General features: G+C 45.0%; 1 protein-coding gene across 2 annotated transcripts; it reads left to right on the plus strand.

Moving 5' to 3' along the window:
* Positions 1–919: 919 nt before the first annotated feature.
* Positions 920–21781, plus strand: wars2 (tryptophanyl tRNA synthetase 2, mitochondrial). Of its 2 annotated transcripts, XM_014174060.2 has the most exons (7): positions 959–1075; positions 5038–5138; positions 8295–8552; positions 18539–18619; positions 19205–19287; positions 19402–19520; positions 21081–21781. In XM_014174060.2, the coding sequence occupies exons 1-7, from the start codon at positions 1060–1062 to the stop codon at positions 21527–21529; spliced, it is 1107 nt and encodes a 368-aa protein (XP_014029535.2). In that variant the 5' UTR covers positions 959–1059; the 3' UTR covers positions 21530–21781. The 2 variants fall into 2 exon arrangements, with proteins under 2 accessions (XP_014029536.1, XP_014029535.2); XM_014174061.2 differs by lacking the exon at positions 5038–5138 and having other exon boundaries at positions 920–1075.

The raw sequence follows: 21781 nt of genomic DNA on the forward strand, positions 1-21781 counted from the left end.
CACACACACACACACACACACACACACACACACACACACACACACACACACACACACACACACACACACACACACACACACACACACACACACACACACCAACCGCTAACTCAGATTGGAGAGGATCCCCACAGAGACCTGGTGCATTAGGAGCTCAGCGCCTCAGGAAATAATAATGAATATGGAATTATATTTGTGCAAATACAGCCAGATGTAAAGGTGGGGAAAACGAGGAGCAGATGTTGATTACGGGGGCAAAACAATGGGTCTGAACTCTGAGGACTTGGAGGATCGAGCGTGCCCTCCAAACGTGTGAAATCCAATCCACCTCAGCCTATAATCATATATATCGCCTCTCGTAATTAGGGAGGTATGGAGCAGAGTTCTGCAGCTGCTGGGGAAGTTTTAGGAGCTGGCTAGACACAACACCCGCCAATTAGACATAGGTTTCAGACAGAGAGGAAACCACACGTCTGTCACACAACTATACATATGTATACATATATATGTAGGGTCTACTATACTGTGCCTTCTCAATACATACTAAAAATACAAAGACAAACAATATCATAGGAATTGAAAATGTATATAATGTACCGGTATATAATATAATATACAGCATCTTCACATTTGCACTATTATAACTTTTAACTTATGCATGTCTATTTGTTAAATCAAATACTATTTTCCCACTTAAGAACGTAGCTACATATTTTGAAGAGTTTATCTATAGTGGAAGGGCTCGATTAAAACAATTTAACTGTGAAAAATGTCTTACATTAGAGTAAATATATTATAGTAAATATTATATTATTGTATAATAATATGATATTAAATATGCAGGCTCCCCAGCCATCTCATACAACTCAAGTTAGTTCTCAAAAGGCACATTCTGAGAGTAGCCGATATAGGAGTACATTATGAACGCGCTGTTTGGCCTGTGGCAGCCACCGTAGTTCCTTATTCCAAGATGGCGCTCCCGATCAGGGGTAATGTGAAATATCTCCTTCAATTCATTCAAAAGCGTCGTTCTCCAAAAAGACTACTCTACGCTGGACAATGTGCGGACGGAAAGGTAGTGGGTTTCAAATGCACATTTACTGTATATTCATTGGTTATTGTACACCTTGTATATAGCCTCGTTATTTTTTTGTGTTACTATTTCCTTTTCCAAAATGTTGTTATTTTTTAACATGGCTCGTAAGTAAACATTTCACAAAGGTCCACTACACCTTTTGTATTCGTCGCATGTGACAAATGAAATTTGATTTGATATTATGCTTAGACCAGGAGAGAACAGTAGGACGCTGTTTTTGACAGTTCAAGTTCATGAAACAGTGCTAGCTGATGCAAGGCTTCCTGACATTATCTTGTTGGGAAAATGCATGGTTTATAAACGAAAACGATGTAGTTAATGTATTCAACCCCCCCCTTAGGCTGTATTAATAATTCAATGTTAGTGCTATAATAATGATGATGATTTGGATAGTTTGTTTATTAGTTCTATAATCGCAGCTAGTAGTTGCCTACTATTATTTGCCTAGTGGTAAAGCATTGAGATTATGAGCAATGTGGCTGTGTAGAATTATCCTGCGATTTGTCATATTTGATACAAAGGTGCTTCACCACACGCCATTCATCCCGACCTGCTTCAATCTACTTTTTAATCCATCACTCTTCAATTTCCTCAATCTAATTATTTGTTATATTTCTTGTCTGTATCATGTAATTCAGCTGTTAGCTGCGAATGTGTACAATATCAAATAAACCTAACTACTAAAAACCTTTCACTTAAATAGGCAATTCATTTAGTAGTATTTGCTAGAATGGTGGTCACCAACCCTGGTCATGCAGGCTTTTGTTCTAACTCCCCACTAATGAACTCAATCAGCAAGCCCTCATCTGTATTAGTACTGGGCTGGAACAAAAGCCTGCACACTGAGTAGGCTATTGAGTAAGGCCTTGTGTGAAATGCTCAGCAGTTGATATAGCCTAGTGCTTTAGACTGCTGTTTCATGAGGAAATGTGTCCTCAAATCTAGAGGTCTATAATTATTACATATTTGATCTCCTTAAAATGCGTAATTTATTCTAGGATGGTTTGCTATTTTGAGCTTGCGCTGCACCCTTGACTTGCCATGACACGAGCCCCCTTGGATAAATTCATAGACTGTTAAATCCAACAACAATCCGCTAACAATAGTTTGAGCGTTTTGGCACAGTAAGGATGCTAATTATTGTGTTACGACCGAGTTGTTTTATTTTTTTAAACTGATGTACGAGCTGTGGGGCCTTAATGACTGGCCAGTGGTGCTGAGGAACGGAATGCGCGCTCACCGCCGCTGCGTCTGTGTTTTGTTAAGGCGAAGACTCTCGAGATTTTGGAGAGGTGTGTGCGCGCGGAGGCGGAAGGCTAGATGGAAGTGGAGGAACCGAAAGCATCATCACAGCAGTGCTTCGTTACCTGAAATAACATCAGAAATGAAGTGTTGGTTTTCATTTGTTTAAATCATCTCCAAACGTCGACGGCAGCGCGCAAATCCGGACACAATGCTCCGAGGTGTGATGTGCGTCAAGACATTGACCTCGAAAAAGTGTGTTAAATCACTGAACCTCTGCAGACCAATAGAGATTAACTATAAACTGTCACTGATCTAGAGCAGACCATGACGTTTGACTTGGCCTTTTATAAATCTGAGACTATTTAACACATTTTGTAGCCATATTTTCTTAGTAACCTATCCACACATACAATTTATAGTGAGATAGTTTAACTCTTATGCTTATACAGCTCCGTCAGTCTACAAAGTCGTGGAAAATTATGGATCCTTTAAATACTAAGGTCGTCCTCATCTGTGAGGTTAATGTTAAAAGGCAGTGTACTGGGTCTGGATTCAATCCGTATTGTTGAAGTATAGGTGAAGATCTGTATTATAGCTCGATTGACATTTAAAGGCAATGTTCCCGCATTCACGGAGACTGCATCCATGGTAAACGGTGCATCTGTCAACTCGTTTGGAAATTACCTTTAAAGTAAATAGTTAAATGTATCAACACATTTTCTTTAAATCTGCAATATTTTGTACACCAGCTGAAAATACAATATTTTTGGTTATTGAAAGGATATTTCACAGCAGTTTAGATGGTAGAATAATTCTCTATAATTGCTTGTTTTGTCACATAAAGTGAAATAAGGCGAACTATTCAAATTTTAGCAACCAGGAAATGGCGGAGCGATTTCTGGATATTGCACCTTTTTTGAAGTATTTTGCAGCATGAGATTGTGGGCAGTTGATGCACTTGAATGTACAGCTGGCCAGAGAAGGCCATAATGGTGTATCTATTACGCTAGGGTGTGGTGTAGGCAGAACTGATATTACATCAGTTGTTAGGGGCAGAGAGCGAGTAACCTGAGTGCAGACTTGTGGCAGCAGCTTTGGGCAGCCATGATTCCTCCTAGCACTGTGTAACATGGTATTCCCTCCCTTCCTCTCTGTCCGCTCCTTAACTCATCTGTGCTCCTAATGGCTGATATCAGTCATCTCAACCCCACGCTCCAGGAAGAAGGAAGTGACTTCTAATTCGCCTCTGCTCTGCTCAGTTCCAAGTTCACTCACTGTGGTGTCAGCTAAAACCATTAGAACAGCTCCCTAGCCCCACACAACAGGGAAAGGGGAACAGGGAAACATCATGGACTTCAAGTTGAGTACATTCATTAATTGCTCTATTTATTTGAAACTGTCAGAAAAGCCCACTAATTCTCACCAGTCTCCTCCATACAGGATAATTAGGTGTGTCAAAGGCCTGCTAGGCCCACCAATGCTTTGCAAATCAGCCATTTGTCCAAACTCCCCTGAATGTCAGCATATTTTTTTCAACGTACCTAAACTGAATTACAGAATAAGTCTGTCTCTATGTCTATGTTAATACCCAGGGAGCCTTAAAAGCTTTCCAATCCCATGTCTTAATCTGTGGAGACCCAGACGTTGGACAGAAGGTCTGATGGTTTTTAATTAAAATGTATCTGGAATCGTGCTTTTGGGCCGCGCTCAAGTCAACAGACGCTGCGTGTGCCTGTGTTTCCTGGCAGAGGTTGGCCCTGGCCTCAGTGTTACCATCATTATAGATTGAATCATTTATGAAGTGTCTCCAGGTTATTTTTGCTGTGCTTATGGTATTATTATTTCCAGTCTGTGGAGTAAAATTAAACCACTCCATCATTAACTCATTCAGCCATCTTTTTATAGGCAAATTTAAAACACTCATTACTTAATGCAAAGGCCTATTAATGGTATCAAATGCTGTTGACAAGGACCTAATTTATCCAATGTCTTGATTTGTCCATGGTGAGCTGTATCGGCTTGGCTAGGCCAGGGCTTTATTGGCTAGGCATTAAGCTAGGTCTGATATCCGACTGTAGCCATAGCTCTGTATTGGGGTAGTCCTGGGCTGTGCTGCCTCCTGGTTATTTTTGGAGTGCTGTCGGTCTCTGTCTGCGGGGAGCACTGTTTTTGAAGGGTCTCCAGTCCCATTAATCAGCCGGGGGACCCCATGGTGTGAGCAGGCCCTGTTCCCTGTCCCGCCTCACTGACACATTCTGTTCCTCTCTCCCTTCTCCTCCCTGCTTTCTGCACAGTATGAAGCACAGAGGAACCTCATCAATCTCACCTGTCCCACACGTCAACCACAGATTTAATCAAACGCTCCGTTTGGGCACCCCACTCCTCCATCCATACCCCTCACAACCCCTTTTTAGAGAACAAATAATCTCTCTCTTTCACCCAGACCTACCTTCTTTCCCTCTCTGGCTTCTACGTTGCTCTCCTTCGCTTTGCGTTCTCTCGTTTTTTTAATATCTTCCGTCTCGCTTTCATTCTACCCTTGTGTTTTCTCTGTGATCATTCACACTTTGTGATCTGATACAGGCTATACACACACACTGCCCTATCACCCTCTAAAAGTGAGGGCGTACATTAAACACCATTTCCTGCTCAATAGCTCACTGAAGTGGGGCTCTGTTGGTCGCCTGCCTTAACAGGTCCCGATGCGAGAGTGGGATGGAGAGAAAGAGGGATGATGGAGAAGGGGGAGACGAAGGAGGTGGTGGTGGGAGCGGCAGGACCGAGGCCTGTTTTAGAGGTTGGTTCAGCATGGTTTCTGTGTTTAATGGGATGCCTGGGGTGAGGGGGAACACTGGACCCTGTGTGTCTGTCTCAGTGGGAGACCGAGGGGGACTAAGGCAAACGGACACAAGAACCAGAGAGCATCTAATCCCCACCGCTTAGGCCCAGCTCGATCCTTCCCATGCTGTGACGGATCTGGTCCCACGGAGGGGCTGACGGTACCCTGTGGAGGTGGCCGGTGCCCCCGGTGGAGACTTTGAGAAGTGTTGAAATTGGCATGGTGGAGTTGTGGCCACTGCAGGGGCCGGTCATCTGGAAGCCCTGTGAGGGGGATGTCAGTGAGCCACTCTCATATGATGTGTGAGGAGAAAAGTCCGGAAGAAAATCACTTTCCCAGCCTCTTACCCAATGGCAATCAAGCTACTCCAGTGATTTATGGTGTTGGCTGGCTGGACACAGACTTAGACAGGCTGCAAGTCAGCAGCCAGTCAACTCAACTGAGATTGGAAGTCTAGCCTAGATGAGATAGCTCAAGCGACGTAGGCCTACACAACATGCTTGGACGACTGTCAGGAAAGCAGACTCTTCTTTTTGTGGTAACTCGGAGGACTTCCCTTTGGAATGCCTTTGAGAGCACAATCCTTCATTCAATTAAAAATGATTTCTCTCTCTCTCGTTGTAAAGCAATATATTTGTCATCTTTTACACATTCCAGTGGAAAGATGTCACAGCACTGTACTTTGCACACAATTAATAAGGATTTCTGGCATTCCTCTTTGCACATGTGCTGTGATCCACATGTGGTCTGGGGGAAACTAGGAGGAGAATTTGGGAAAGAGAGGAGAGTTGTGCTGTTCCATTGAATTTAGGCTGCAGGTCTTCTCTGGTTAAATAAGTCATAAAGAAAACAGTTTTTCTAATTAACTGAATCTTTTCCAAAACTTCCATCAACGATTGTTGATGTTTTTCTGCTTAATAGAAGCCGTGCGTTGCATTTCTGTAATGTCATTAGTGTGGTTTTGATGTCAGATCTGATTCACTTTTTCCATCTGTGATGAGTTCTGTCATATTCCTTCTGCACCCACACACACACAACCTCCATCCCTCCCTCAGTTTCTTTCCATCATTCTCTTACACACTCACACGTGTTATACGAACACGCATCCCGGAAAGTGTCTGTGATTGTGACATGGCCTGAAAGTATACGTAACCCTTCTAGCTGTTGGCGTTATTCACACTCAGTGTGTAATGTATTCACCATATGCTAGATGTGGATGAAGAAACCTCTCGTCACCTAGGCTACGCTGTGGTAGGACAGCATCGCACCCCTCATAGTAAAATATGAGTAGAGGTTACCGATGCTGCTACGTGTCATCAACAGGCTCACAACGGGTGGGAGAGGGGGCGAGACGCGCAGAGAGGGGGCGAGACGCGCAGAGAGGGGGCGAGACGGGTTGAGGGGGTTTGGTTACGAATGGGAGAGCTATTCTGCATCGGTGACCATTCACCAAGCATCAGGTCATTTCAGTTCCTCAAAGAACAGCCGCTTTCATGTTCAATATTTGCCTTAATTATCCCGATATTGTCACGTTGTCAACATTTTAGCATACTTTCCTACGTATCTTAATGTATTTCCTCAACTGTAGTCGCACATGTTAAAGAAAGTTTTAGAATTTTCTCTGACCAAATGCTAAACTGAGCAGAGATGTCAGGCAGGCGTCTGTGATGTGTGAGCCTGATTACCCAGTGGCTAGTTAGCAGTTAGCGTTGACTCTGTTAGTCTGCGATTGTCTCAAATAACACCATTACCATGTCTGCATGGCTAATAGCCTCCCCCAGGGTGAGAGTAGGGGAGGGGGGGGATGCATTTGGCATGTCAACGCGAGGTGAGAACACATGAGCCATATTCAGGCCGTCCACACCCAAATCACTCCTGACACCTCTGAAGGGGCCCTCAGCATCAATGGCTCTCTGCTACAATTACCCCCTCAGTAATAATGACATAAGCACCCAGTTCCTTCCTGCCGGCGCTGAGTGCTTGCCCCGTACTGACCTGGAATCTGATCCCAGAGGGCTGGTCTCAGAGCAGTTATCTGATCCCCTAGGCCGAACAGACAGAGACGACAAACAGGATGGGACTGGTCTAGGAACTGCTGTTATCTTATCCCAGAGGCCGTGGAAGGCTGTCTGTCCCTCACAGAAACTGATTGGGATTCAGACTACTGTTGCTGTTTGCTGAACGTACACCATCCTTTGAGTGTTTTGGTTTTCTGATTAGTTATGATAAGACAAAATACTGTACAATTACCTGCACAATATTTGCGTAAGTTCCTAAAGATTTGTCAAGATAAAGAATTTCAAAGATTGCAGGTCAAGTTACACAGCAAGGGATTTCAACCCAATTTTGTTGTTTGCAAGGTATCCAGAATTGATTTTATGACACCTGTTTTCGCTTGTGGTGTGAAGGGTAGTGCAGCGATAAAATGTCAAGCACTGTGTATAACCAAAGCTCAGACACGCATAGCAGAGTGAGCAGACAGTCCCTCCTAACATACTAAAACAAATTGTTTACGCTTTTCTGCTGAACAGCAGTGCTGCATAATATATTTAGCCAAGAAACCCCTCAAGTCATAAGTGAAGTTCCAGGTCCCCTTCCATGCCACCTCAGTACCGCAATATGTGGTGCAGGCCGGGCACAATGTCATATCTAGTAGGAATGGACCAAGGCCAGAACCTAGCAGACTTTATCGAGGCCATGGATCAATGGAGTAAGTCAAAGCCAGACCTGAGCATGCCAGAACCCAGCAGAACCAGAAACACTATTTACCCACAGATCCGAAAGGGAAGAGTGATCTTAAAATAATGCCTTTGTTTCTGATACTCAAGATCGCCATAAACCAAAGTGTATGACCCCTCTCTCTCTCGCTCTCCCAAATTTGATTTGTGCTCTGACTATATACCTACACTAAATAGGAGGAGCCTTTTTAAATTATTTGTATTGATTTGACAGCCTGCCCTGCTTTCATTGGCAGTTTGTAGTTGTTCATGCTCTGGCCTCATTGGCTCATTTCGTTGGCTGTTCTGTTCTCCCACTGACTGTGCTAGCTATGGAGATAATTCAGCATCTCAATAACAGCTCATCAATGAAAATCAAATCTTTCTTCCCCCCCAGGAGCCTCCAGGTGGGCGTGTGTTCTCAGGAATCCAGCCCACGGGTGTGCCCCACCTGGGAAACTACCTTGGGGCTCTGGAGAGCTGGGTGTCCCTGCAGAACCAGTACCCCTCAGTGCTCTACAGCATAGTGGACCTGCACTCCATCACCCAGCCCCAGGACCAAGCCCTGCTGCGGGTTAACATATTGGACATGGCTGCCAGCCTGCTGGCCTGTGGCATCAACCCAGAGACATCTATCCTCTTCCAACAGTCACAGGTTAGTCAGACACGCACACACACAGACCACCATACACCCACAATTGGTAGTGTTCACCCCCCCCCCCCCCCCCAAACACACACACACACTGCTCTATTATGAGTTTGAACCTACAGTACCAGTCAAAAGTTTTGACACACCTACTCATTCCAGGGTTTTTCTTTATTTTTACTATTTTCTACATTGTAGAAAAATAGTGAAGACATCAAAACTATGAAATAACACACATGGAATCATGTAGTAACCAAAAAAGTGTTAAACAAATCAAAATATATGATATATTTGAGATTCTTTAAAGTAGCCACCGTTTGACAGCTTTGCACACCCTCGGCATTCTCTCAACCAGCTTCATGAGGTAGTCACCTGGAATGCATTTCAATTAACAGGTGTGCCTTGTCAACCTCTCTCGGGGAGGTGGGACGAAATCGTCCCACACTATTCAACAGCCAGTGACAAATCAGAGCGCCAAATTTAAAACCACAAAATGTCATAATTCAAAGTTCTCAAACATAGGACTATTTTACACCATTTTATAGATACACTTCTCCTGAATCGAACCACGTTGTCCAATTTCCAAAAGGCTTTACAGCAAAAGCAAAACATTAGATTATGTTAGGAGAGTACATAGACACAAATAATCACACAGCCATTTTCGAAGCAAGCATATATGCCACATAAACCCAAACCACAGCTAAATGCTACACTAACCTTTGATCTTCATCAGATGACACTCCTAGGACATTATGTTATACATACATGCATGTTTTGTTCAATCAAGCTCATATTTATATCAAAAACTAGCTTTTTTACATTAGCATGTGATGTTCAGAACTAGCATACCCATCGAAAGCTTCCGGTGAATTTACTAAATTACTCATGATAAACGTTCACAAAATACATAACAATTATTTTAAGAATTATAGATACAGAACTCCTTTATGCAATCGCTATGTCCGATTTTAAAATAGCTTTTCGGCGAAAGCACATTTTGCAATATTCTGAGTACATAGCTCGGCCATCACGGCTAGCTATTTTGACATCCGTCAACTTCGGGGTCACCTAAACTCAGAATTACTATTAGAAAAATTGGATTACCTTTGCTGTTCTTCGTCAGAATGCACTCCCAGGACTTCTACTTCAACAACAATTGTTGTTTTGGTTCCAAATAATCCATAGTTATATCGAAATACTGCCGTTTTGTTCATGCGTTCAGGTAACTATCCAAACGGTGACGCGCGAGCGCATTTCGTGACAAAAAACTTCAAAATATTCAATTACCGTACTTAGAAGCATGTCAAACGCTGTTTAAAATACATTTTTATGCTACTTTTCTCGTAAAATAGTGATAATATTCCAACCGGGCAACGTTGTATTCATTCAAAGGCTGAAAGAAAAAAATGGAGAAGTCTCGTGAACGCGCATCTCAGTCTCACTGTCCCCAGGCTGACCACTCACAAACAGAGCTGTTGTACTTTGCCCAAAGACAGCAGACACCCCATTCCACTTTCTGGTGGCTTTAGAGAGCCAATGGAAGCCTTAGAAAGTGTCACGTTACAGCACAGATGCTGTATTTTCGATAGACATGCAACAGAAGGACAACAAATTGTCAGACAGGGCACTTCCTGTATTGGATCTTCTCAGGTTTTGGCCTGCCATATGAGTTCTGTTATACTCACAGACACCATTCAAACAGTTTTAGAAATGTTAGTGTTTTCTATCCAAATCTACTAATTATATGCATATTCTAGTTTCTGGGCAGGAGTAGTAACCAGATTAAATCGGGTATGTTTTTTTTTATCCGGCCGTGAAAATACTGCCCCCTATACCACAAAAGTTTAAGTTTTTTTTTTTGAATTTCTTTCCTCAATGCTTTTGAGCCAGTCAGTTGTGTTGTGACAAGGTAGGGGTGGTATACCAAAGAAAGCCCTTTTTGGTAAAAGACCAAGTCCATATTATGGCAAGAACAGCTCAAATAAGCAAAGAGAAATGACAGTCCATCATTACTTTAAGACAAGAAGGTCAGTCAATCTGGACAATTTCAAGAACTTTGCAAGTCTTCAAGTGCAGTCGCAAAACCATCAAGCTCTATGATGAAACTGGCTCTCATGAGGACCGCCACAGGAAAGGAAGACCCAGAGTTACCTCTACTGCAGAGGATAAGCATGAATCAGGCCTTCATGGTCAAATTGCTGCAAAGAAACCACTCCTAAAGGACACTAATAAGAAGAGACTTGCTTGGGCCAAGAAACACGAGCACTGCACATTAGACCGGTGGAAATCTGTCCTTTGGTCTGATGAGTCCAAATTTTTGATTTTTGGTTCCAACCGCTGTGTCTTTGTGAGATGCAGAGTAGATGAACGGATGATCTCCGCATGTGTGGTAACCACATGAAGCATGGAGGAGGTGGTGTGGGGGTGCTTTGCTGGTGACACTGTCAGTGATTTATTTAGAATTCAAGGTACACTTAACTAGCATGTCTACCACAGTATTCTGCAGTGATATGCCATCCCATCTGGTTTGGCTTAGTGGGAATATCATTTGTTTTTCAACAGGACAATGACCCAACACACTTCCAGGCTGTATAAGGGCTATTTGACCAAGAAGGAGAGTGATGGAGTGCTGCCTCAGATGACCTGGCCTCCACAATCATCTGACCTCAACCCTATTGAGATGAGTTGGACCTTAGAGTGAAGGACAAGCACCAACATGTGCTCAGCATATGTGGGAAGTCCTTCAAGACTGTTGGAAAAGCATTCCAGGTGAAGCTGGTTGAGAGAATGCCAAGAGTGTGCAAAGGGTGGCTATTTGAAGAATCACAAATATAAAATATATTTTGATTTAACACTTTTGGTTACTACATGATTCCATATGTGTTCATAGTTTTGATGTCTTCACTATTATTCTACAATGTAGAAAATAGTAAAAATACAGAAAAACCCTTGAATGAGTAGTTGTGTCCAAACTTTTGACTGGTACTCTACATTCTTATGTGGTTTACAAACCGGTAGAAAAGCTGAGAGTGTTTTTGTGACTTGGCTGCCTGAGCAGGCTGCCTTGGATCTGTTTCCCAGCATGTCAACAAGAGACAGCTGGAGCAGTGGCCATATTGGAATGTATGTTTTATCATGGCAAACTCAATGTTTACCTAATGCAGCAGCTTTAAAACGCTTATTCTATCACTCCGATCCTTATCTTTGTGTGCTCTGCAAATTCACAGGGATTAGGAAAACACATATTCACAGAACACCATTTACTTCAGAGGAAACCACATGAAGGGGGGATAATGATAAATTAACCATATGTACCACTTCAACAGATCAGTTTCAGGGAGGTGTTAGGAATAGAAGTGAATCATGAGACATTTTATTTTCCCTGGACACCTAAATTGTGTGTTTGTGTGTCTATCTCTGGAAATGCCATGTCTGTTTTGATAGTGTGATCATCTGTGATTCCCCCCCCACACACACACACACAGCCCTATTTTTATTCCCGTTTAGCTTCATGCCACATATCTTGGCAGTGAAGGGGACCTCCCATCGAACACATGAGCTGGAGTCTGTTCCACATGTACAAATACCACTACCGCCCAAAGAAAACACTTGACTTCATTGAAAAAGTGGTTACAAGCCGAAATCAATAGTGTCTTAAGGGAAGGGCCCTCATCTTGAAAATGGAAAAGTGTGTGCGCGTGAAAGAAAGATCATAGTAAAGTTAGACCATTTCTTACTGGAATAACAGCAGCAGATCGACAAAGCTGTGAGTTTTATAGGAATGTCTTGGCTCCCACCCGCTAATGAAATGAAAGAGCTGTTGATCTACTGTGTAATGACTAAATCAGTCGTCCTATAATGACAGTCCATAACATTAATAGTAGCGTCTTTGTTTCAGTTACTACGAAAAAAGATCACATTCAATATGAATGCAGTTGTTGTTCATTATGAACCTTCTAAAAAGTATTTTATTGAAACTAGAGCCATGTCAGTGTGTCCCTCACTCTGCTGTCATCAACCTCTTATCTCACCTTCATCGTCTGGCTGGAATTCTCTGCTTACATGCATTCAGTGTAAAGTCCTGGTTTAGTTCTGTGCTGTCCTAAATTTAAATCAGACTCTTTAGAATCTGTTTTAAATGGAGAGGGATGGCAGCCACTTTGCCAGTGCCCATAAACTTTAATTCTCTGAAGCAGAATTTTTTTCACACCAATGAGAGTTGTTGGCCAGGCCCATTGATTTTAGAGGGGCCCATGTCAGAAAGGGAGAAGCATCGGATGGTTGTAGCCTTATGCAGAGAGGGAGTGGTTAAACCAACCCTGCTAATGCTTAGGTTATTGGAGTTATTTAATGGCTCTAATGCCTTGATACCGATGTATAATGGAGTATGGCGATTGGCTATGGCCTCTAGGGCAAAAGAGCACCTGCTAAGGCGTGCAGACTCAGAGAGGGGGGGTGGGGGGAATCCAGTGTACTTCCTATCTCTGCCACATGGTGGGGCTAGGCGTCACCCCCACCTGTCCCCAGAGAATCTGAAAGGTTGTTTTTTTTGTTGCAGAATGTTTTGTAGTGGTGGAGAAGTAGCCTGGCTGACTTGACCCATGGGGTCAACCAGACTAGTGGAGAAGAGACTTTGATTTTCATTTTACAGGTAGGCTTCGTCTAACCCCTTACACTTGGCGTATAAGGATCAATTGAAATATTTATTACAGAGGAAATATGGAAGCATATGCATAACCATGGTAGCAATTAAAAGGGAACCGGTTGGAGATTATGGCAAAATGATTAGACTAAAGGTGAGGACACAGCAGTTCACCTGACAAGACTGAATCCAAACATTACACTTGGTTTTATGTGCATTTTACATTTACTGTACTTTTCACCTCATTTTGTTGATAACACGATCTGAAAATTCTCTGGATACATTCAGTAACCTGATAAGAAATTCATTGGAAAGTTTTTGGCAGGTGCAATATAAGACAAAAAAAATATGGGTTTGAAAGAGAGGTCCAACTGGTGTTTTCCAAGTGGCCACACACACCTCTAAAGTGTGTACAGTTCGTTTCTATGTAATTTCAATAAGCTTTTATGACTCGAAGAAGTCTTCAACAATAAGATACTTTTTTGGAGCTCTCCTAACTGAACACAGCTCCGCATCCCCGTCTTTACACAATTGCGGTTTGTGCAACCCAAAAACGATCTGTTATATAACGCAATCTGGGTCAGGTGGGCATCATTTCAAAGCTTGTTCTATTGCCAACATGACTAGCTAAGTTCTAAAATACGATCTTAGTGTCAGGCTTTCGCAAGGCAATTCAGAGAAGCAGATGGTAATAGAATGGAGTCATGAGTCCATTCATAAGTGTGATCCATGGCAAATGTTCTTATTAAACAAGCTCATTCTGTTCAGGACAACCCAGGGTATAACAGCATGTCATCTTGTAACTGTACATCAAACATAGTGATCATTAATGGTGACACTGTATATTACATGCGTTTTATGATAGTGCACATTTGGACTCGCGGGTGTTTGGCTTGTATGACATCAAAGCGGTATTTATTATAATCCTCAACTTATCTTTCAAAATACATAGAGCCCTTGTAATTTACAGCATTTCCTTCACCCAGACTTAAGACAATGTTGCCAAATTAGCTGGAGGATGGGGGCAACTTCTTGATGTGCGCGGTACTCAAGTTCAGAACGGCTGTCAGTCAAAACCTATACGGAGCTGTGAAGCGCAGAGCCTGAGCTCTGACGTCATGTATAACGTGTTACTGTACAGCCACTGGGCTCTGATGTCATGTATAGCGTGTTACTGTACAGCCACTGGGCTCTGACGTCATGTATAACGTGTTACTGTACAGCCACTGGGCTCTGATGTCATGTATAACATGTTACTGTACAGCCACTGGGCTCTGATGTCATGTATAACATGTTACTGTACAGCCACTGGGCTCTGACGTCATGTATAACGTGTTACTGTACAGCCACTGGGCTCTGACGTCATGTATAGCGTGTTACTGTACAGCCACTGGGCTCTGACGTCATGTATAACGTGTTACTGTACAGCCACTGGGCTCTGACGTCATGTATAACATGTTACTGTACAGCCACTGGGCTCTGATGTCATGTATAACATGTTACTGTACAGCCACTGGGCTCTGATGTCATGTATAACATGTTACTGTACAGCCACTGGGCTCTGATGTCATGTATAACATGTTACTGTACAGCCACTGGGCTCTGATGTCATGTATAACATGTTACTGTACAGCCACTGGGCTCTGATGTCATGTATAACATGTTACTGTACAGCCCCTGGGCTCTGATGTCATGTATAGCGTGTTACTGTACAGCCACTGGGCTCTGACGTCATGTATAGCGTGTTACTGTACAGCCACTGGGCTCTGACGTCATGTATAGCGTGTTACTGTACAGCCACTGGGCTCTGACGTCATGTATAGCGTGTTACTGTACAGCCACTGGGCTCTGACGTCATGTATAGCGTGTTACTGTACAGCCACTGGGCTCTGACGTCATGTATAGCGTGTTACTGTACAGCCACTGGGCTCTGACGTCATGTATAGCGTGTTACTGTACAGCCACTGGGCTCTGACGTCATGTATAGCGTGTTACTGTACAGCCACTGGGCTCTGACGTCATGTATAGCGTGTTACTGTACAGCCACTGGGCTCTGACGTCATGTATAGCGTGTTACTGTACAGCCACTGGGCTCTGACGTCATGTATAGCGTGTTACTGTACAGCCACTGGGCTCTGACGTCATGTATAGCGTGTTACTGTACAGCCACTGGGCTCTGACGTCATGTATAGCGTGTTACTGTACAGCCACTGGGCTCTGACGTCATGTATAGCGTGTTACTGTACAGCCACTGGGCTCTGACGTCATGTATAGCGTGTTACTGTACAGCCACTGGGCTCTGACGTCATGTATAGCGTGTTACTGTACAGCCACTGGGCTCTGACGTCATGTATAGCGTGTTACTGTACAGCCACTGGGCTCTGACGTCATGTATAGCGTGTTACTGTACAGCCACTGGGCTCTGACGTCATGTATAGCGTGTTACTGTACAGCCACTGGGCTCTGACGTCATGTATAGCGTGTTACTGTACAGCCACTGGGCTCTGACGTCATGTATAGCGTGTTACTGTACAGCCACTGGGCTCTGACGTCATGTATAGCGTGTTACTGTACAGCCACTGGGCTCTGACGTCATGTATAGCGTGTTACTGTACAGCCACTGGGCTCTGACGTCATGTATAGCGTGTTACTGTACAGCCACTGGGCTCTGACGTCATGTATAGCGTGTTACTGTACAGCCACTGGGCTCTGACGTCATGTATAGCGTGTTACTGTACAGCCACTGGGCTCTGACGTCATGTATAGCGTGTTACTGTACAGCCACTGGGCTCTGACGTCATGTATAGCGTGTTACTGTACAGCCACTGGGCTCTGACGTCATGTATAGCGTGTTACTGTACAGCCACTGGGCTCTGACGTCATGTATAGCGTGTTACTGTACAGCCACTGGGCTCTGACGTCATGTATAGCGTGTTACTGTACAGCCACTGGGCTCTGACGTCATGTATAGCGTGTTACTGTACAGCCACTGGGCTCTGACGTCATGTATAGCGTGTTACTGTACAGCCACTGGGCTCTGACGTCATGTATAGCGTGTTACTGTACAGCCACTGGGCTCTGACGTCATGTATAGCGTGTTACTGTACAGCCACTGGGCTCTGACGTCATGTATAGCGTGTTACTGTACAGCCACTGGGCTCTGACGTCATGTATAGCGTGTTACTGTACAGCCACTGGGCTCTGACGTCATGTATAGCGTGTTACTGTACAGCCACTGGGCTCTGACGTCATGTATAGCGTGTTACTGTACAGCCACTGGGCTCTGACGTCATGTATAGCGTGTTACTGTACAGCCACTGGGCTCTGACGTCATGTATAGCGTGTTACTGTACAGCCACTGGGCTCTGACGTCATGTATAGCGTGTTACTGTACAGCCACTGGGCTCTGACGTCATGTATAGCGTGTTACTGTACAGCCACTGGGCTCTGACGTCATGTATAGCGTGTTACTGTACAGCCACTGGGCTCTGACGTCATGTATAGCGTGTTACTGTACAGCCCCTGGGCTCTGACGTCATGTATAGCGTGTTACTGTACAGCCCCTGGGCTCTGACGTCATGTATAGCGTGTTACTGTACAGCCCCTGGGCTCTGACGTCATGTATAGCGTGTTACTGTACAGCCCCTGGGCTCTGACGTCATGTATAGCGTGTTACTGTACAGCCCCTGGGCTCTGACGTCATGTATAGCGTGTTACTGTACAGCCCCTGGGCTCTGACGTCATGTATAGCGTGTTACTGTACAGCCCCTGGGCTCTGACGTCATGTATAGCGTGTTACTGTACAGCCCCTGGGCTCTGACGTCATGTATAGCGTGTTACTGTACAGCCCCTGGGCTCTGACGTCATGTATAGCGTGTTACTGTACAGCCCCTGGGCTCTGACGTCATGTATAGCGTGTTACTGTACAGCCCCTGGGCTCTGACGTCATGTATAGCGTGTTACTGTACAGCCCCTGGGCTCTGACGTCATGTATAGCGTGTTACTGTACAGCCCCTGGGCTCTGACGTCATGTATAGCGTGTTACTGTACAGCCCCTGGGCTCTGACGTCATGTATAGCGTGTTACTGTACAGCCCCTGGGCTCTGACGTCATGTATAGCGTGTTACTGTACAGCCCCTGGGCTCTGACGTCATGTATAGCGTGTTACTGTACAGCCCCTGGGCTCTGACGTCATGTATAGCGTGTTACTGTACAGCCCCTGGGCTCTGACGTCATGTATAGCGTGTTACTGTACAGCCCCTGGGCTCTGACGTCATGTATAGCGTGTTACTGTACAGCCCCTGGGCTCTGACGTCATGTATAGCGTGTTACTGTACAGCCCCTGGGCTCTGACGTCATGTATAGCGTGTTACTGTACAGCCCCTGGGCTCTGACGTCATGTATAGCGTGTTACTGTACAGCCCCTGGGCTCTGACGTCATGTATAGCGTGTTACTGTACAGCCCCTGGGCTCTGACGTCATGTATAGCGTGTTACTGTACAGCCCCTGGGCTCTGACGTCATGTATAGCGTGTTACTGTACAGCCCCTGGGCTCTGACGTCATGTATAGCGTGTTACTGTACAGCCCCTGGGCTCTGACGTCATGTATAGCGTGTTACTGTACAGCCCCTGGGCTCTGACGTCATGTATAGCGTGTTACTGTACAGCCCCTGGGCTCTGACGTCATGTATAGCGTGTTACTGTACAGCCCCTGGGCTCTGACGTCATGTATAGCGTGTTACTGTACAGCCCCTGGGCTCTGACGTCATGTATAGCGTGTTACTGTACAGCCCCTGGGCTCTGACGTCATGTATAGCGTGTTACTGTACAGCCCCTGGGCTCTGACGTCATGTATAGCGTGTTACTGTACAGCCCCTGGGCTCTGACGTCATGTATAGCGTGTTACTGTACAGCCCCTGGGCTCTGACGTCATGTATAGCGTGTTACTGTACAGCCCCTGGGCTCTGACGTCATGTATAGCGTGTTACTGTACAGCCCCTGGGCTCTGACGTCATGTATAGCGTGTTACTGTACAGCCACTGGGCTCTGACGTCATGTATAGCGTGTTACTGTACAGCCACTGGGCTCTGACGTCATGTATAGCGTGTTACTGTACAGCCACTGGGCTCTGACGTCATGTATAGCGTGTTACTGTACAGCCACTGGGCTCTGACGTCATGTATAGCGTGTTACTGTACAGCCACTGCGTTCCATTTCCGGTGCTTATCTATGTCCAAATCTGTCATTTTTCAACCCGTATACGGGTACGATTGGAAAGGACTACAGACAAACAATATTTGGACTTCAATTATGTTGACTGACTGGTTGTGATGTCTCTCCCTCTCTTCCACAGGTCTCTGAACACGCTGAACTGTCCTGGATCCTAGGCTGTCTTACCAGTATGCCCCGACTCAGACACCTGCCTCAGTGGAAGGTACAGAACGGCTTGGGAATGCTGTGGGATTTGAAATAGTGGTAGAACCACTGAATGAGTTTACCCCAAATCATGAGTTTTTGTGTAAATGATGCATTGATTTCAATGGGAGAATTGTGCTGCGCTCAGTAAATGGGAGAATTATGCTGATAAGTACAATTATTTAGTCAAGTTACAAATGGTGGAAAGGTCAATGATTTTCTTCCGTCTTAATCCATTTTCTTTTCTCATTTTCAGCATCCTGACTTTTGTTTTAGTCCTGTTTGTTTCTCATACCTCACCTGCCAGATCTGTTTTAACGTTCTCATAATGACAGTGATTTCCCTGGCCTCATGCAGTTTTACTAGGATGCCAGAGGGAAGGAAGGGACGGCCAGCAGTGTTCTGGTTCTACTCAGAAAACACCTTTTTTGTTTACTCAACCGATGAGTTAATGTCAAACGTGGCAGAAAATGTCCCTTGAATTCAGCCATGTTGGGTTTGTGGGAGCACTCTTCACTCGTAAAGAGAAAATGCCTTCTTAAAAATAACACAACACGTTTTCCTTTTCTTGTTCTCTCTCTCTCTCCCTCTCTTCTCTCTCCAGATGAAGAGTAAACAGAAGAATGAGGGGAGTGTGGGGCTGTTCACGTACCCCGTCCTGCAGGCTGCAGATATTCTCCTCTACAAGTGCGATCAGTCTCTACAGTACCACATTGTGTCTGTGTTGCTGCTGCCTCAAATGAATAAAATATTTAAGACAACGTTTAGTAAGTTTGGGTTTTCTCCTATATGTTCTGACAGGTCCACTCACGTCCCAGTAGGAGAAGATCAGGTCCAACATCTGGAGCTGGCTCAGGACCTGGCCCGCATCTTCAACAACACCTACGGAGACTTCTTCCCTGAGCCACGTGCTCTGCTCAGTAAGTCAGCACACTGTATGATCATTGGTTATATTTGCAGGCAGAGTACTCTCAACGTTTCTCTCTGTTTCTCTCTCTGTTTCTCTCTCTCATACACGTCCAGATGCAAATATGTGCACACACAGAAAGACTGACAGAAAGACACATGGCCAGCATGTTCTACTGATGGAGACTCTGACAGAAAGACACATGGCCAGCATGTTCTACTGATGGAGACTCTGACAGAAAGACACATGGCCAGCATGTTCTACTGATGGAGACTCTGACAGAAAGACACATGGCCAGCATGTTCTACTGATGGAGACTCTGACAGAAAGACACATGGCCAGCATGTTCTACTGATGGAGACTCTGACAGAAAGACACATGGCCAGCATGTTCTACTGATGGAGACTCTGACAGAAAGACACATGGCCAGCATGTTCTACTGATGGAGACTCTGACAGAAAGACACATGGCCAGCATGTTCTACTGATGGAGACTCTGACAGAAAGACACATGGCCAGCATGTTCTACTGATGGAGACTCTGACAGAAAGACACATGGCCAGCATGTTCTACTGATGGAGACTCTGACAGAAAGACACATGGCCAGCATGTTCTACTGATGGAGACTCTGACAGAAAGACACATGGCCAGCATGTTCTACTGATGGAGACTCTGACAGAAAGACACATGGCCAGCATGTTCTACTGATGGAGACTCTGACAGAAAGACACATGGCCAGCATGTTCTACTGATGGAGACTCTGACAGAAAGACACATGGCCAGCATGTTCTACTGATGGAGACTCTGACAGAAAGACACATGGCCAGCATGTTCTACTGATGGAGACTGACAGAAAGACACATGGCCAGCATGTTCTACTGATGGAGACTGACAGAAAGACACATGGCCAGCATGTTCTACTGATGGAGACTCTGACAGAAAGACACATGGCCAGCATGTTCTACTGATGGAGACTCTGACAGAAAGACACATGGCCAGCATGTTCTACTGATGGAGACTGACAGAAAGACACATGGCCAGCATGTTCTCCATCATTATGGCCATCGTAAAAGCACAAGATGTAACAAACCATGCGTGTAATGGAGCTTTTATTAAAGGACTGTTCCAGTCATCTTATATCTGAGAACTAGAGTGATAATAGATTTATTTTTTTGGGGGTGGGGGTGCTGCTATGTCCTCAAGATGACTTGGTGTGTGTGTTGATGCTGTGTGTGTTGAGATGATGTGTGTGTGTGTGTGTATTACAGGGGTTGTCAGCAGTTTGACACCTGTCAATCATCAGCCTCGTCTTTGAAACCAAATCAGAGATGTCCTCTTAAGCTCTTAGTTTCAGGGTGATTTATCAGGATATGGACCCTCACACCCCCCATGCACCCTGACTTCTCTGCTCACAGCATACTGCCAGGACCTGGTTCTTATGGTGACATGATTCAAAAGAGATTCATTTGAAGCAAGGATATCATGCATACATCCACCTTAATAAGAGGCTATAGCCATATCGCTGCCTAACACAACCCAGCCTTAACAGACCTATTCTCTTTCATTCCAATCAGGCTCCACGCGGAAGGTGAAATCCCTCCGTGACCCCTCCTCCAAGATGTCCAAATCAGACCCCCAGAAGATGGCCACTGTCAACCTCACCGACTCTCCCGACGACATCGTCCTCAAGATCCGCCGCTCTGTCACAGACTTCACCTCTGAGGTGACCTTTGACCCTGAGGTTCGTCCGGGCGTGTCCAACCTGTTGCTGATTCATGCGGCAGTGGCGGGGTGCACAGTAGAGGAGGCGGTAGGGTGGGCCAAGGGGCTGGACACGGGAAAGTACAAACAGCTGGTAGCGGACGCCGTGGTGCAGCGGCTCACACCAATCAGGGAGGAGATTGAGAGGCTGAGGGGGGACAGGGGCCACCTGGAGAGGCTGCTGGCCCACGGAGCCCAGAGGGCCAGGGAGCTGGCTGCACCTGTACTCAAGGAGGTCCGCCACAGAGTAGGCTTCTGCTGAGGGGAAAAGGAGGGTCAAATTGCCTGTTCTATGGTTTGTCAATTAATGAATTTAATTTACTTCTGAATAATCCCAATCCAGAAAGGCGGGTTGGGACAGAGGGACAACGTGTGTGTGGTGTGGGGGGGGGGGGGACTGGAAGATTGGCTATGGTGCTTGACTATGTGTTGTCATTTATGAGGCTCTGTACCTTGTTTCATATTGCTGATAATGCTTTTTTTTATTATTTAAAGAATAAATATGTACAGTATA

The sequence above is a fragment of the Salmo salar genome, chromosome ssa25, assembly GCF_905237065.1.
Source record: "Salmo salar chromosome ssa25, Ssal_v3.1, whole genome shotgun sequence".
Taxonomy (NCBI): domain Eukaryota; kingdom Metazoa; phylum Chordata; class Actinopteri; order Salmoniformes; family Salmonidae; genus Salmo; species Salmo salar.

Bases quoted from the DNA above. Each gene is read 5' to 3' on its own strand.
- wars2 (XM_014174060.2), top strand. The intron at 8,553-18,538 runs GTTAGTCAGACA...TCTCTTCCACAG, and splicing joins TCCTCTTCCAACAGTCACAG to GTCTCTGAACACGCTGAACT. The intron at 18,620-19,204 runs GTACAGAACGGC...TTCTCTCTCCAG, and splicing joins GACACCTGCCTCAGTGGAAG to ATGAAGAGTAAACAGAAGAA.